Here is a 15680-nt window from a genome sequence, read left to right on the forward strand (position 1 = left end):
GGTCAAAAGTGGACAACTCGGAAGAATGTCAGTTGACAACTAGCAATATAATTGGTTTCCATTTCATGTGATAGTTCCCACATAAACTAAACATTATATACAGTGTTTGTCTGTGTGTCGATAAGGCGTTCTTTTCTTCACTGGACAACGATATATGTTTGGTAAGTTTGGATGTTTGGGTACATTTTGTAATGAAACCAAAGATCTTGGTGGTTTATGTGACATAAGAAATACATCAAATGAACAGAAGAATATTCTACCCCTACCGACGTCATGGACAAAGCCAGCGAGTTGTCGTTTAGTTTTTCCCATGCCTATAACATCAGTTGAGAAGGAAACCCTTTAATGTGGCCGAGGACACATTTACTAGACACTGCTTGAAGAGTGTCGCCCTATGCTGCCTAGACCACCCCAAAACGGGGTCTCTTGGGTGCATTCACACTTGAAAGCTTGTGATCTCTTAAAAAAGGATGCATGTTCATGTCAAATCAGAACAGGGCCTCTGTGTCTCTTAAGCTCCTTTCATTAACACACTCCAACCTTAAAATGATCTAGACATTATCAGAATGTGGGAAAGCAAACGTCAAAAAATCAGTTGAACACTGATGTTTAGCGGATGTAACCGAGCTAACTTCCAAGTACCAAGTCTGTGTAATCGATCGAGCCCATGTGTGAATACAGCTGCTCATTCGCCAGAGAATTTAAAGGTCCCCTATTATACTGTTTTTCATTATTATAGTTCTCAGATATATACAGAACATGTCTCTGAAGAGTTTGGCTCAAAATACTAAACAGATCATTGCAGCATCCCACAAACCCCTCTGTTTCAGCCCTGTTTCAAAAGTGCTGATTCTCTGTCTGTTACTTTAGATGAAAATAAGGAGCCCCTCCCCACGCCCCTCTGAGAGATATTTGGTTAAAAATACACAATGGTGCTCTAGGAGGAGATTCAGGTGATAAGGTGGGCGGGTGTACCTTGGTTGCTGATTGGCTAATGGTTACACAAGCCAAAAAAAAAATCGTTATTACATCATAAAGTGGCCAAAATCTGATCAGCTCATTTTCAGAAATGGATTAGGAGAAAAAGTGAGCGAATATTTTTTCCTGAAACTCTCAGAATCTCTTTACACAGAGGGGACACATGTGTATGTATGAAATACATGAAAAAGTGGATTTTGCATAATAGGTGACCTTTAAAGTGGTTTGATGGTGTTCATATGACAAAATGGCATTAGTTACCTGTCCTCTTAGTAGCTCATAAGCTGTGACGCCCAGCGACCACCAGTCGACCGAGAAGGAGTAGCCGGGATGGGACCCCTCGAAGGTTTGGAACAGCTCAGGAGCTGATGGAAAAAAATATATACCAGAAAGTGAAATGATAGTATATTTCTTAGTGTGTATATTGTGATCCTTTTTTAGTTTTAAGGGGCTTTAGTCAGGGAGAGTGTATTTGAACTATAGCCCTTTCAGACATGGAATACATAACATAGCTGGCTTCACCCCTCTTTTAAAGTCTTGTCTCTTTGTAATTCAGACACAGTCCTTCTTACATAAATGTTCCATAATGTCTATATTCAGGCATACTGTAGCAGAACTGTTGCAGAAGGAGTTATAGTTATAGTTATAGGAGAATAGTGATAGACTTTAAAACCTGCTTTGCAGTTGAAGAAGTCTTAATTAATGACCATCATTACTGCGCTGGACACTCGTTCCCTCTTCTCACAGTGAATGCCCTCATGAATGTTCTCATCAGGTTTATCATCAGATGCAATTGCCATAGATTAAGGCTGAAATAATAGCTTGGGAGTACTTTGGATGTTGGAAGTGTTACAGAAGTGTTACCAGGCCAAACCCAGTCAGATAATCTTTTATGTAAAAAGATATGTGGGTGTTTATTTATACACAAGACTGATGTGTAACGTTGCTGGCACATTTAAATAACAAGTTGCATGTCTTGGGGTTTTTGAAGCAGAATAGCATGAGCTGTACAGAATATGTAAGACCTGTTGTAACTTCAGCTTCTTCTGAAAAGCTGAAGCAAACTGTTACACAGAATAGGAAACATCTGAAATAAAAGTAACATACATTTCTCCCTTTTTGCCACAGGCAGGTACTGATAATCAGTATCTTATCTGAGCCAATGTAGAAATATAATGCATTTTTTATGAATCATTGATGAGACAAGTTTTTCTGGGATTGAGGAGCTATCAACACCTTTAAATTGGCTGGTTAGGTTTTTCTATCTCCTGAGGAAATGAATAATCTATTATAGGGAAAAGGTGGTTCAACTGTAATCTGGTTTTAAATGGCCAAGATGAATTTTCATCACACACAGCACTTCTTCTTTATCTGCATTACACTGTCAACAATCTTAACTGAGAGAAAGCATACATACTCAGGAACACACACACACACACACACACACACACACACACACACACACACACACACACACACACACACACACACACACACACACACACACACACACACACACACACACACACACACACACACACACACACACACACACACACACACACACACACACACACACACACACACACACACACACACACACACACACACACACACACACACACACACACACACACACACACACACACACACACACACACGCCACTGGAATGCCAATGAGGTTCAGGGAGTCTGAGCACGAAAAGTTTAGTTTATTCACTGAAGCTTCTGAAAGAGATTTCCTTCTTCCAAGTGTACCCATAAATGATCTATTGCACTACAGAGTATTTGCCTGAAATCACACTTGGTTACAAAGTCATTTTCTATCATGAACACAGTCAGCACACACTTAACAACATGCGCACGCACACACACGCCCACGCTGTCTCGTCATTCATTTCCCCCTGAAATCCTGTTAAGCTCCTATCTGATCTCTGAGGAGCTGAATCCACATCAACATCACGTCTGTACTTAAGAGTCATGAAGAGGGCGATGCAGCGTTGCTGAAAATGTTGGTTTCGAAAGGCAATATCTAAAATGTTAACACTACCCTAAGGTTTCCGACTCCTGCATTCAAATTCAACAAAGATGCATACTCTGTTTGGGAACAGAAGAAAGGCACACACAAAAGGGGAATGTATCAATATTGTCTTTATCCAAGCTAATAATTGTAACAAAAGGCCTCCTAAGCATTATTTATTCATTAAGCTCCCTAAGCCTTCAACCTTCACTTTGTGCCTCACAACAAAGTACTAGCATTTTGGTTAATAACCAGCCACTTATTTGTAGCTGTGTCTTGTTCCTGGCAATGGGGCGGCAAATATTGACAAAAGTCAAACTCTGTGAACTTGGCTTTATGGTTTTTAAACGGAAAAAATATATCATGCCAAGTTGAACAGGAGCATGTTCTACTTTTCTTCTTCTAGCTCAAAAATATTTCCTATGTGTCTGTCAATCCATCATTCATTCCTTCATTATTTTTAAATGACTCTTGAATCAAACATTTTGTATTTGAAACTGTAGACAGAATCATAACTTGCTTTCCAAAGCATTTGACACCGTTGATCATCGCATTTTAAAGCAGAGGCTACTCAGTATTGGCATATCCAGCAATGCAGTGGGGTGGTTTGTGAACTACCTCTCTGAAAGGTCCCAATGTGTTCATTTTGATGGACTGTCTTCTGAATGGTTAAACATTTCTAATGGTGTACCACAAGGTTCTGTTTTAGGACCACTTTTATTCTCCATATATATTAACAGCGTAGGTGATAATGTGGATGAAGCTACTTTACATTTTTATGCGGATGATACTGTGATGTATTGTGCAGGTCCCTCCATTCAGGAGACTGTTGTTAAATTACAGGCTGTTTTTAACACTATTCAGACTCAGCTCTCTGAATTAAAGCTTCTTTTAAATGTGGATAAAACCAAGGTAATGCTCTTTTCAAGAGCTAAAAAGACACCAGAGCCTGTTTTAGATATTGTAACTACGCAAGGAACAAAACTTGAAGTTGTTGCCTGTTACAAATACCTTGGTATCTGGCTTGATGATTGTCTCTCTTTTAAACTTCATGTCAATAACCTGCTTAAAAAACTGAGGGTTAGGCTAGGTTTCTTTTTCAGAAACAAGTCCTGTTTCTCGCTTGAGGCCAGGAAAAGGCTAGTCACTGTGACCTTTTTACCTGTGCTGGACTATGGTGATTTGATGTATATGAATGCACCTGCCAATTACCTGAGCAAATTGGATGCTGCGTATCACAGTGCTCTGAGATTTGTCACAAATTGTAAAGCGCTTACACATCACTGTACACTGTATACCAAGGCAGGTTTACCATCACTCTCTGTACGGAGGCTCAGTCATTGGTACACGTTTATCTATAAAGCTTTGTTGGGTAAACTCCCGTATTATATCTGCTCTCTGATAACACAGAGAGTTGCAAGCAGCTATTGTCTGAGGGCACATGATGTAGTCTTGTTAGATGTGCCAAGAGCAAGGACTGTCTTAGGTAAGACAGCTTTTATGTGCGCAGCTCCACTTGCTTGGAACAATCTTCAGCAAGAATTGAAACTGAGCAATCTCATTCCTCTGCATGTTTTTAAAGCTAGGGTAAATGAAATGCTTGCTGATACAATGGGCACTTGTAAATGTCTATAACTATGTATCCTGTAAATATAATGTATAATGTCCTTTATTGTTTTATGTTTCATGTGGAACCTATATGCTGCAGGTCTCCCTTGAAAAAGAGATCTATGATCTCAATGGGACCAATCTGGATAAATAAAGGTTTGAAATGAAATGAAATGAAATAACCTGAATCTGTTCTTAGTGTTGGGCGTTGGCCCCTAACATCAAGTGATGAATGAACAGTAAAAAGTCTCAAAACAGCAAAGGGAGGATGCTTCCTCCAGTGAAAGGAAGCTGGGCTCAACAAAGTTAGTCTCCTCGTTGTCATTGGAAACATAAGCATCCTCTGTGGAGTTTATCTTGTTTCTGTACAGCACATTGTTTCAAACTGTTTCCTTTAGCTTCTGTTTTAAATAATGTGTTTTCTTACCCATGTATGGCTTGGTCCCAGCAATGGATGTCGCTTTCAGGTCTTCTTTTACGATGGCTGCGATGTTGAAGTCTGTCAGATGGACGTGCCCTGTAGAACAGAGGGACGATATTAACTCAAAAGAACACAGACCATTCTCCCTAAATCCTAAAGTGTCACAGAGCTCTATACGAACACCATCAGTATGAAGTTTAAGCTTTTTACTTTGCAATTCAATTCAACCCCAGCTTACACATAGCCAGACTTTAGGCTGCTTATATGAGCGTTAGAGATGCAAAACTCAGGATCATAGGATTTTATAACAAAACGTAATCCATTCAAATAATACGTTTGCCTAAAGCTCACCTGCAATCATGACGCTGACACACTGATATCATTAAAGGGCATCGAAGGCAAATCGTCTGTGGCTTTATTTAAATGAAATACAATGTGTGTTGTTGATTATGTTGTGACGGAGCTGAAAAGGTGTTTAAGCAGGAACCTTCTGTGGTTACAAAGTCAAACCATTGACCTGTGTCTCGCCGTGCTGCAATATGGTCTTCTCCATGCACACTGAGCACACACTAATGAGCTCAATGTATGTGTGTGTGTGGGGGGGTTTGAGAGAGTGTGTGTGCTTCATACTGAGTGTTTGCCGCAGAGTGATTGTTTGGATGAAAGGATGTCCCCACTAACCACAGGAACGTGTGCTAAGTCCACACATAGGCTGAACAGACATACTGTACACTTTTTCTTTAAAGGCAGAAACAAACACAAATAACTGTGTGACTATTAAGCAGAGACAAGCTGGCCACAATCTCTACAGATAAGAGGACACCAATCTCCCTTTCCCTCATTCAATGGTTCCTAACTCTCCATTATCAAACCTTTTCTTTATGTTTTTTATATTCCACCATTTCACTATTCCTTGTGGCCTTCCACATCTTCCTCTAGCTTTGTGTTTTCATTTTCTTTTCCCTCCATAAACCCTACATCTAATTCCTGCTACTTTATGCTCATGCCTGCCCCTCTACCCCTCTGTGTCCTTTACCGTTTGAAATACGCCTGCATGCATTACTCAAAGCTGTGGTGTATGGGTGTAGCCGTGCAGTGAGAGGGGGGGTGCTTTGAGGGGACCATTGTTAATGCAGCCTGATGACTGTGTCAAAGGTGCAGCAGGGCTGAAGCGTCCGACTTTAAGTGAAGCTTGAGTAAGAGAAGAATTTATTTTCTGTTTTCATATTTAATAATGTCTCCTGTCTCTGTTGCATACTTATCTTCCTTTTTTTCTGAGATTTGGAGAAGACAGATTTAGGACAGGAGTTTTACACGGTAGTCAGCAGGAGTAAATGAGAAACCATCATCAAAAATGTAGGCTGCTGGGCCAGAAGTATCAAGTAGTAAAATAAAATGCTTAAATGTTTTACCTGGTGTACTGCAACTAGACATACAGCCTCTGGTGATCAATACAAGGCTTTCAGACTCCTGGGTTTGTTCTTGAATAATGAATTGTTCATTTCGAATAGTAAGAATAAGAGTGAGTGTGTAGTGTAGTTTATTTAAAGAGAGGGCATATATGGTTGTAACAGGACACACATTGCGAGTCCGAGAGATGGAATTAGTAAGAGAGAGATTAAGAGATGAGCTATGACACAGTTTTCAAATCTGCAATATGGAAAATGTACATCACAGTGGCGTTCTCAGAATACTTGTTGGCTACAGTAAATGGCTGTTTAGACATTGCTTCCTGACTGGTGGGACCCATTATCATTGAATCAAAGTGGATGACAGGGAGAGTGCTTTGATTTTAAAGTACCAATTCTCACTATAGAGTGACCATCAGCCACTGTCAGCCTTTGTGACGTCAAATATTTAAATGAAGGCTAGAGGCTGAAAATGACTTCTGTGGTTTTAGTTTTTTTGTCTTGTTCCTTTTACCGTTTAGGATATAAACATGTTATTTCGGGTCAAAGCGGTGTTTTAGAGTGCCTGAATATGACTGGATTATCTGCTTTTGAATGATATTAATGTTTTTAAGCCTTAATTACAGTTCTTTGTTGCATTTTAAATTTTAAATCTAAGCTTCTATTTGACTCTTTTTATGGAGACCATTCACTATGTGTGTGCTTTAAATGATAGCGTCACATTGAAATGTGTCAAATAACACATGTAGGTCAGAGTGGTACTATTCTCTAAAATTCCAACTAAAGGTTTTGATTTAAAACCTTTAGTCAGTAAATGAGATTAACCCCTGATTGCCTTGTCTGCAGTCAAACTGTTCCCTGCGTGTGTGATGGCTGAGCGATGGTACAGCAGGTTCCCTGGTGACTGAGTTATCTAATGTGTTCTACTGGGATTACCTACACAACTGTCAGGGGTTTGATCCTTCGGTTATGTCACGCTACTGCATGTCTCTTCTATTTTTAATTCTCTTGTCACTATCTCAAAACACCCGCAGAACTCAGGACAAATGTGTTACATACATGAGTATTTTAAGACTTTTGAACAGGAATACAGAAGCTTTATGTAACATGACTAAAACTACATTGGCGTTTTATATGAAGCAGGATAAAATGAAGCCACAGAACTCTCCAATGCATTGTCAACACCATGTTAGCCTGCATGTATTGTTCCTATGCATTTCCAATTGTTGTTTTTGTTGTTAAAAGCTATACTCCGTATTTCTAAGACTTTTCCCATGAGTGTGTATGAGCCAAACATATGCACTATCACTGCAGTTTATCAGTTAGAGAGTAAAGGACAGAGCTGTGGTTTTACTTACAATATCGACTCAATGTACCGCATGCTTTTAAAGCATACGTACAGGCTCACAGTGGATAACAAACAGCCTCTTGGAGCTTCTCTCAGCAATGTGGGGCCATTACATTTAACAAAGCAACATTGCATGTGCGTGAGTAAATTGTTTTTGTCTCCATAAAGCAGTTCCCAGAGGAACGCCTGAGCAACGGATCGATTTCCAGGTTGCAAAATTGACATGGTTTGCAAAAGCAACCTCCCCCTCCTCCCCCCGTTGTTTTAGCCTTAAGTAGTGAGGTAAACTAAATATCTGCATAGGATGAAAAAGTGCGAGTAGAATGCATGATGAGGAAATAACTGTTTTTTTAGTTTGCAAGGACAGGCAAGCATGCAGAGAGAGAGAGAGAGAGAGAAATAAAGCTAAGGTGAGCGTCTGTTGTCCTGTGGAAATCAGGATGACAAGGCTGCCTTTCTCCATCTTCTCCCTCTTTATCGCTCATATCTCATTCTCTCTGTGTCTACCCTGTTCTCCCTCCTTTGTCAAATCCGTTTTTTCCAGAAATGTTTGCTCATCACTTTCCTCTTTCTTGTCATGTCCTCGTGGCCCTCCCTGTTATTCTCACTCTGTTTTGCATCTCAGCCCTCTCTTCCTCTCTCTCCGTCTGTCGCTCTTTTGTCTGCTTCCATTTTGTAACGACAGCAGGCCTGCCATCCCACATATCCCCTTAGCAGCTGCCCAGTAACCTCCAAGGTCTCAGGACTTTAGTGAGTGTGTTTGTGTGTATGTAAAACATTTCTGAAAACTTTTGGTCTTGGGTTGTTCTTTCAAGGTCAGGCCAAAACAGTTAAGTTCCAACAAACAAATATCTGAATGCTAACTATCACAACATTGTTTATGCATTAGAACACTACACAACGTGATCATGTTGCAACATTTTCAGGAAAGCGCGGAACATAACCTAGACTCTCTTGTCGGAGTAAATATAGATTTGAGACCTTTTCGGTAATACTCAATTACTCTTTTTGACTTTTGACAAACGTCTTCAATTCTTTATGTCAGTGCCGGAAGAGCACAGCTGTTGTTCAGAAGCTGTAGCACACCCTTCTAGTTTAATGTGCACCTATATGTAATTTAAACTTTAAAGTTCATTCTCAAAGAGTCTTTCACTTCTAATGTCTGTATTCAGCATATGGACAGTTAATTTAAGGTTTAGTCTTGTGTTATAAAATTAATGAAATACCATATATGTCAGCGTAAATTGCTGAATTACTGTTTAACCATCTGTTTTATGAAGCGGGGCGTTCCAACCTTTCAACTCAAGTGAATGTTCAAACAGTCAGTTACAGGTTTAGATAACCTTTTCATGTCTTCATTTTGAGATTTGTTGCTATCTGGTTCTGACTAGATTCTGTTTTTTCAGAGAAAAGAGGGCAGAGAGGGTATAACGGGGCTATTGAAAGTGTGCTGTCAAGCTGACACTATATTTTATTAGAAGTGTGGAGTCGGCTTCCTGGTGCTAGTGCCAGTGCTGTAATAAAGTACCTACTTACAGGACAACAGAGATGGTCCATGAGTTTTTCTATCCATTGTAGCCCAACTGATTATCATGAATATCAGGCAATGCTTTGTTACATGTAAGAACTTGGTTCATTATGTTCCTAGTAAAGTGTGTAGTGATGGGAAAAGTTGGCTTTTTTGTGAAATAAGGTTTCTGCTTTCTAGCAAAGCGTTACATGATAAGATTAAGCACCACTCATATCTATACTACAGTAATATACAGCGGCTTAGCTTGGTGAAACAAGACCAGAAACACGGGGACATTTATATTTCTGTACAAAGGTAATAAATCCACCTACCATCACCTATAAAGCTCACTAAGCCAGTAACAGTTTTGCCACGGTATGACGTTACTACATAAACAAGTTGGAATAAAGCCATTATAACCAGTACTCAAGTTGTAAAAAAAAATCAGGGGGGATGGTGGATTTTATCATATGGGGACATAATTTGTGCTGATAACCCGCAGAGGGTGGGAGACCAACCAGCATAAAGATAATTATTATACTCCTAAAACAACATGCATGTTATGGATGTTCAAATACTCCTTTCATTGCTCTTGACCAAGGCACCTCAGAATTAGAGTCGGTCCCCGGGCTGCCATGGCACCACTAACATTTAGGGTCAAATGCAGAGGACAATTAGTGCAAAATCTTTTTTTCACTTTAATTTAAAGGGGGGGAGGGGATACAACCATTTGGTTATAATAGAAGTCTATGGTACAAATCTTGTAGGTTAACAGTCCCTCACTTATTATTCAGATGGATCAGCTGATTATACTAATAATAAAGTCAAAATAGTTTTTAGAATATTGAATTATAGTGTATTTTTTCAAAAAAGCAGTTACTGGTATACGATCAAAACTGGTATCTAAAGGGTTACATTTTTATTGTAATTAATTAAATCATGTAAATAAAACACTTCATGAACAATTTGAGGAAAAAAATTAGAAAAATATTGATCCGTCATCATTTTATTGCAGTTCAAATACAAATATTTTATGTTAACATTCCCAATGTTACTTTTTTTAACAGGGCATTACGTGCAAATTGAAATTGTTTACAAAATATGGAAATATATTAAAAGATTATACAGATAATACAAAATAGGACCAATGTTGTCAATGGCTGCCTACTCCACTCTCCCCCATCTCATAGAAGTTTCCAAAGATTTTCATAATCATGTTTTTTGGTCTCAATTTTTCTGGCTCTTGCTTTCGGATTGTTAGCTAAGCAATGGCTTTGAAGCCAAGTCTTGACATATACCTCTGGTCTGAACTTGTTCAGTGGAGGGCCAACACACTTGATGAAAAGCAAGGCTGATATGCTTTTTACCTCTAGGGAGCTTCTAGTTGTGGTTAAAAATTAATGTTCATCTGACTAAACCATAGACTGTATATATAAATGGACGTAGGGTCCGTGACGTCACCCATAGGAATCTGCAGAGTTGCCGTGAAGCCCTTAGTAGGCGGAGTCGGCCACTAACGGCTCGACAGTGACGTCAGAGTTCAACTCCCGCCTGTTCCAGCCTGCTCCAAATAAGGGCAAAGAGGCGGAGCCGAGGCGGGACCTGCAGCCACCGAGCTGGAAGTTCCAGAGCTAGCTGAAGCTACCAAGCTAAGCTAACATGCTCCCCATCTGCACACTGCCGTCGCATTTTACGTTTCTAAGGTAAGCGGACATAAAACTATTCAGCAAAACTATAAATAATAATCTAAGTTATTGAGTTTTTAGCATAATACTTCAGAATCTTAAAACCCCTTAATGTTTGTATGCAATTGTGCTAAATTCAACACTGGAATCAAGCAAATATTAATATGTTTGCATGACATTAGTTATTTGTATTTTGATATCACTTAATTATACGTTTAAGTCAAGCTAAGGTACATGTGATGGTAGCTAGTTAGTGCTCTTACCTGTGAGGCCTCATCCAAACAGAATAATAACCAGACTGTATCATTAAAACTAAGTACCAGTTCTAGATCCTTGACTTTAGACAAACAATTCAAAAGACAACATGTATTTAAAGACCAATCTTTATTTGAAGGTGCCTCTTAACCTGAGATATTAGTTATACAGTAATAGTATTGACAATCTAAAAAAACTGAGCAACTCAACAGTCAACTTTATGTTTCTTATTGTCTAAAGCATTTATTATTTTCATTTTCCCCCTCTCATATTCAGTGTGGACGGATTGAGACAGCGTGGTGTCCAGAGAGCAGCAGAGACTTCAGGGAGAAACCTCCATGTGATGGACGTCCTGTCTGTTGGCGTGGAGAGGACTGAGGGTCTTTCCTCAGCGAGGAGGACCAGGGCTGATAGAGGGGCCCATGCTGGGCACAGCTCATACCAACTGCACAGGCCTAGTCTGTCATGTTATTTGACTAAATGTGTTTACTTATAAATGTAATAGGTTTACACCTTCTGTCCATATGTGCTTTTTATTTAAAACTAGGGCCGGGACTTTAACGCGTTAATTAATTACACAAAAATTAACGCATTTTAATCGCACTTATTTTTGCACAGCGGAACGTTTCTCACTGGATGAGTTTCAGGCGTACCGATTATACTGGAGCACCAACTAACGTTCATGACTTCAGCATGGGACTTCAAACAACAACAAACCACGGTGATCAATAGTCAAACATGAACGAACAAGCTGATGAGACCGCTTTGGTCGGCCCCGTGGATGGGACATTTTGTTTTAAAAAACGGACGGATGGAAGCGTCGATAAGAGCATGGTTGTGTGAAAATTATGCAAAAAATAATTTGTATATCACCGCAGCACATCGAGCCTAAAGTATCACCTAAATGCAAAGCATGTAGCAGCTAGCGTGGACGTTAGCCCCACTCCGAGTGCAAGGAACCACACCCTGACCCAACCCACACTCAACCAGATGACTGGTTTCAGGGCCAGGATAAGTAAGTCCACGTCTGAGAAAATAACCAACTCCCTGGCTCACTGGATTGTCACTGGGCTCGACATTAAGGACTGCCCGATGGCCCGGGGCCATCTAGTATTTAGCTCCAGCAATGAAGCATCACCTGCTGGTTGCCCGATCGGGCAATCTATTATGCCAGTATCATGCAGCTCGCGGATCTAGTAATGAGTGACCCGACAGTAAAACTAAACATATCTATAACTAGTTTAGGTAGTTTGAGAGGTAATTGAAATAGCTACGTCAGCCTACGTGTGATATTCTAACCTGAAGTGTGTGTTTTGTTCCGCTCACATGTGGTCATGCATGTGGTCATGCAGAGCTGCGTGTCGAGTCTCGACTCGTCAGCAGCAGCTGATGTCTCTCCCGTCAGATTAGACTTCACTCGCGTTTATGTCCATATCGATCAGATCCAGCTAGTTCTAGCTAATGATATGACTACCTGCTTATTAAAAGACAACTACACAATAAGTGTCGCTATGCAACTGGATGAGGCCACAAAGTATAGCGCAGCATTATGCATTTGTTTACATGCCCACCGGAACCCCGAGGCATTACCAACAGATCAACGCACAATCAACCCATACAGGACATCTCTTTCTCCACATTAAGTGTTAGACATTAGAGTTGACTCTTCTTGTCTGTCACATAAGTGGCGCAACTGAAGCGGTATTGCTCTAAAGGGAAATTATTTTGACCGAAGATATTTATATTTGCCGGCTAACGGGAACTCTGACGTGTGCTTCGCGGATGCGCTCGGCTCCTCTCGACTGCTGCTCGGGTCTGCTCGGTCAGCTTCCGGATGAGGAGGCATTCGTTCGACCAATTTACAGTAGTTAACATTACAAACATTTTTAACAGGGGCCATAATAGTGTAAATAATGTTTGTTTTGGCAGTTATAACTGAATGTAATGTTTTCTACTTTTTAAAGTGTTTTGACCAACAACTTAAGTATTTCTTAAAGCTATGCAGGGCATGCAAGCGAGCAAACACAAACAAGAACAAACAAACAAGTGAAATGAAGAATACAATTTAAATTGTACAATATAATATTGTGGTGGTTCATCTTATAATTCAGTCTAGAGAATGCACCAGACAGCATCTAAGACCTGCAAAAATTAAAAAATGTCTAGGGGGACGGAGGCCCCCCAAACCCTTCGTGCCATTTCGTCCGCATGCATTTTCAGGGCAATCTCTATTGGGCTCAGGGCCATCTGTAAATTAGCTTAGATGGCCCTGTGCTTAAAAATGCGATTTTTAAAAATGCGATTAATTTCGATTAATTAATTACAAAGCCTCTAATTAATTAGATTAATTTTTTTAATCGAGTCCCGGCTCTATTTAAAACATTTGATTAACTTTTGGTTCACATTTCAATAAATTGTATTTGTATTTGCATTCCTTTCGTCCATTATTCTTACTGAAAATGTTAGATTACACATTCACATCTGACTGAAGATTGGCCCCATTTATTTGTGATGTTGCAAACTCTGCGGTACAAGGCACAAGTGACGTGAAGCTCATAAAGTGAGGCAAATAGAAATAATCAGCTGATGGAGTGTCTCATAACATCAGCTTTTAATGTTCCTCTTGGATGCTCTTCTTGACCCTCAGAGAAGGAGAAAATGTCGTGTCTTTCAGGCATGTCCTTTCCTAACAAAAATGACAGGAAACATAAAACATATTATTGCAGAACAAGTGTGTTATTTATGAAAGCGTTGTGTTTGTGTGTTTAGGGGCTGTAGATATAATTATTTTGTAATTGTAATGGTTTTTTGTTTTTTTTAACAGTGAGCAATCAGATTATGAATGAACAGTATGAAGTTCATCAACATTGAAATATATGTTATTATCAAAATAATATTTAACTGTTACAAAACGTAGTGCAACTGTAGAAGCTTGCTCTGTTGTCTCACTGAAAGAATAACTTTTACCACGTTTTTACAGACAATATTGAGAGATAAATAGTAGCAGTTCTCACTGTGTTAAATATCTTTGCCTTCAATACATTAAATTAGAAAGCTGACAAAGTCATATTGCTAAATATCTAAAATGTAACTTTTTGCATGGAATAAACCCTCAACTTAACTGATGTGTAGGTGATCTAGTATTTAGTATTGTTTATTGGAATGTATATCAGTGTATTCAAGTCAATACTTCATTCATTTAAACCAATATCTTTCTTGATTCTTTGTACAGTATGACAAAAGAGTCTTTGTACCTGAGCTGAAGTTCACTGCTGTGAGGAGTCCAGTTCTGTCTCTCACTCTCTGGTCCAGCCTGTCTGCATCACCTGGACACCTTAAACAAACAGATATATATATGTAAAGTACCATGTGTACAAACAATATGACTGATTCTCTTCTGTTGAACATGTTGGATAGTGTATTGTCCGAGTCAGGGTCCTTTTTATTTTACTGTAACTTTGGAAGTTGTGTTACCAATGCTTACTGTTTATTTGATACCCATTTGGTAATGCAATTAATAAAAACAATAAGGTTTGGGTTCGTTCTTCAGATGACTGTGACGTTAACGTGTAAGCTCAATAATGAACTCCAGCTCAATCAACCATATTGTAATATCTAAGTAATCATCTTGAAATATGACATTAATAATTGTAATATACACACCTTATTGTGAGGTTGATTTCACATACACGACATTAGCTTGTCTACATACTTGAGCATAGCCAATTTAAATTAACCTTAGATGCATACAGTTCTACCTACATAATAAAATATCTCTAAATTACAAGGATGTAACCTTATTTTATCAACCTCAAACAGAACCCGTTTGTTCAACAGTATTATCCCACTTAACACTTGTCTATTTCGTTTGAACCTTTATATATACAGTCTATGATTTTAACTTGGAGGCTACGATTAGCATCGTTAGCACCGATGTAGCTACCAGTAGCTTACATGCTAACCAAAGCCTTACCATTCATTACGTAGCTGATTAAAATCATTAATACATAAATAAAGGACTCAAATTTTACTTACCGCATTCATGCACCGTCTGTTTTAACCGCAGAGCGAGTCACAATAGTCCGATATATAAGCATGAAGAACAAACAACCACGGCCGGCTACAAGTTGTGTTTCCTGGATGAGCTGAGCAGGCAGAGTCCCTGTAGCTAGCTTCACGGAGCAGCTAGCAGAGACAAGAAGCTAACAGCGGCAGGCACTTGACAGAGCCGTCACTCAATGTGACCACGCCCTAATTGATGCACAAACTTTAAGACCTAATATAAATAAAAGGGTCGCGTTAGAAAACAATTCACTCACAGATCCATAATCATGAAGGTGGAATCTAACTATATCGATAATAAAATGTATGGAGCCAGGGGTAGAAACATGTTTTTTTCTGCTGTAAAATTGGGCATTTTAACATGGGGGTCTATGGAAATTGCTC

General features: G+C 39.3%; 1 protein-coding gene across 1 annotated transcript in view; it reads right to left on the reverse strand.

The window, feature by feature from the left end:
- stk32a (serine/threonine kinase 32A) overlaps positions 1-15680 on the reverse strand; it is a 100104-nt gene that overhangs the window by 21245 nt on the left and 63179 nt on the right. Inside the window, exons 7-8 of the mRNA XM_034098424.1 lie at positions 5034-5123; positions 1240-1343 (exon numbers count right to left, since the gene is read on the reverse strand). Of these exons, the coding sequence (XP_033954315.1) occupies positions 1240-1343; positions 5034-5123 (194 nt within the window). The remainder of the gene's footprint in view (positions 1-1239; positions 1344-5033; positions 5124-15680) is intronic.

The sequence above is a fragment of the Pseudochaenichthys georgianus genome, chromosome 14 (assembly GCF_902827115.2).
Source record: "Pseudochaenichthys georgianus chromosome 14, fPseGeo1.2, whole genome shotgun sequence".
Taxonomy (NCBI): Eukaryota; Metazoa; Chordata; class Actinopteri; order Perciformes; family Channichthyidae; genus Pseudochaenichthys; species Pseudochaenichthys georgianus.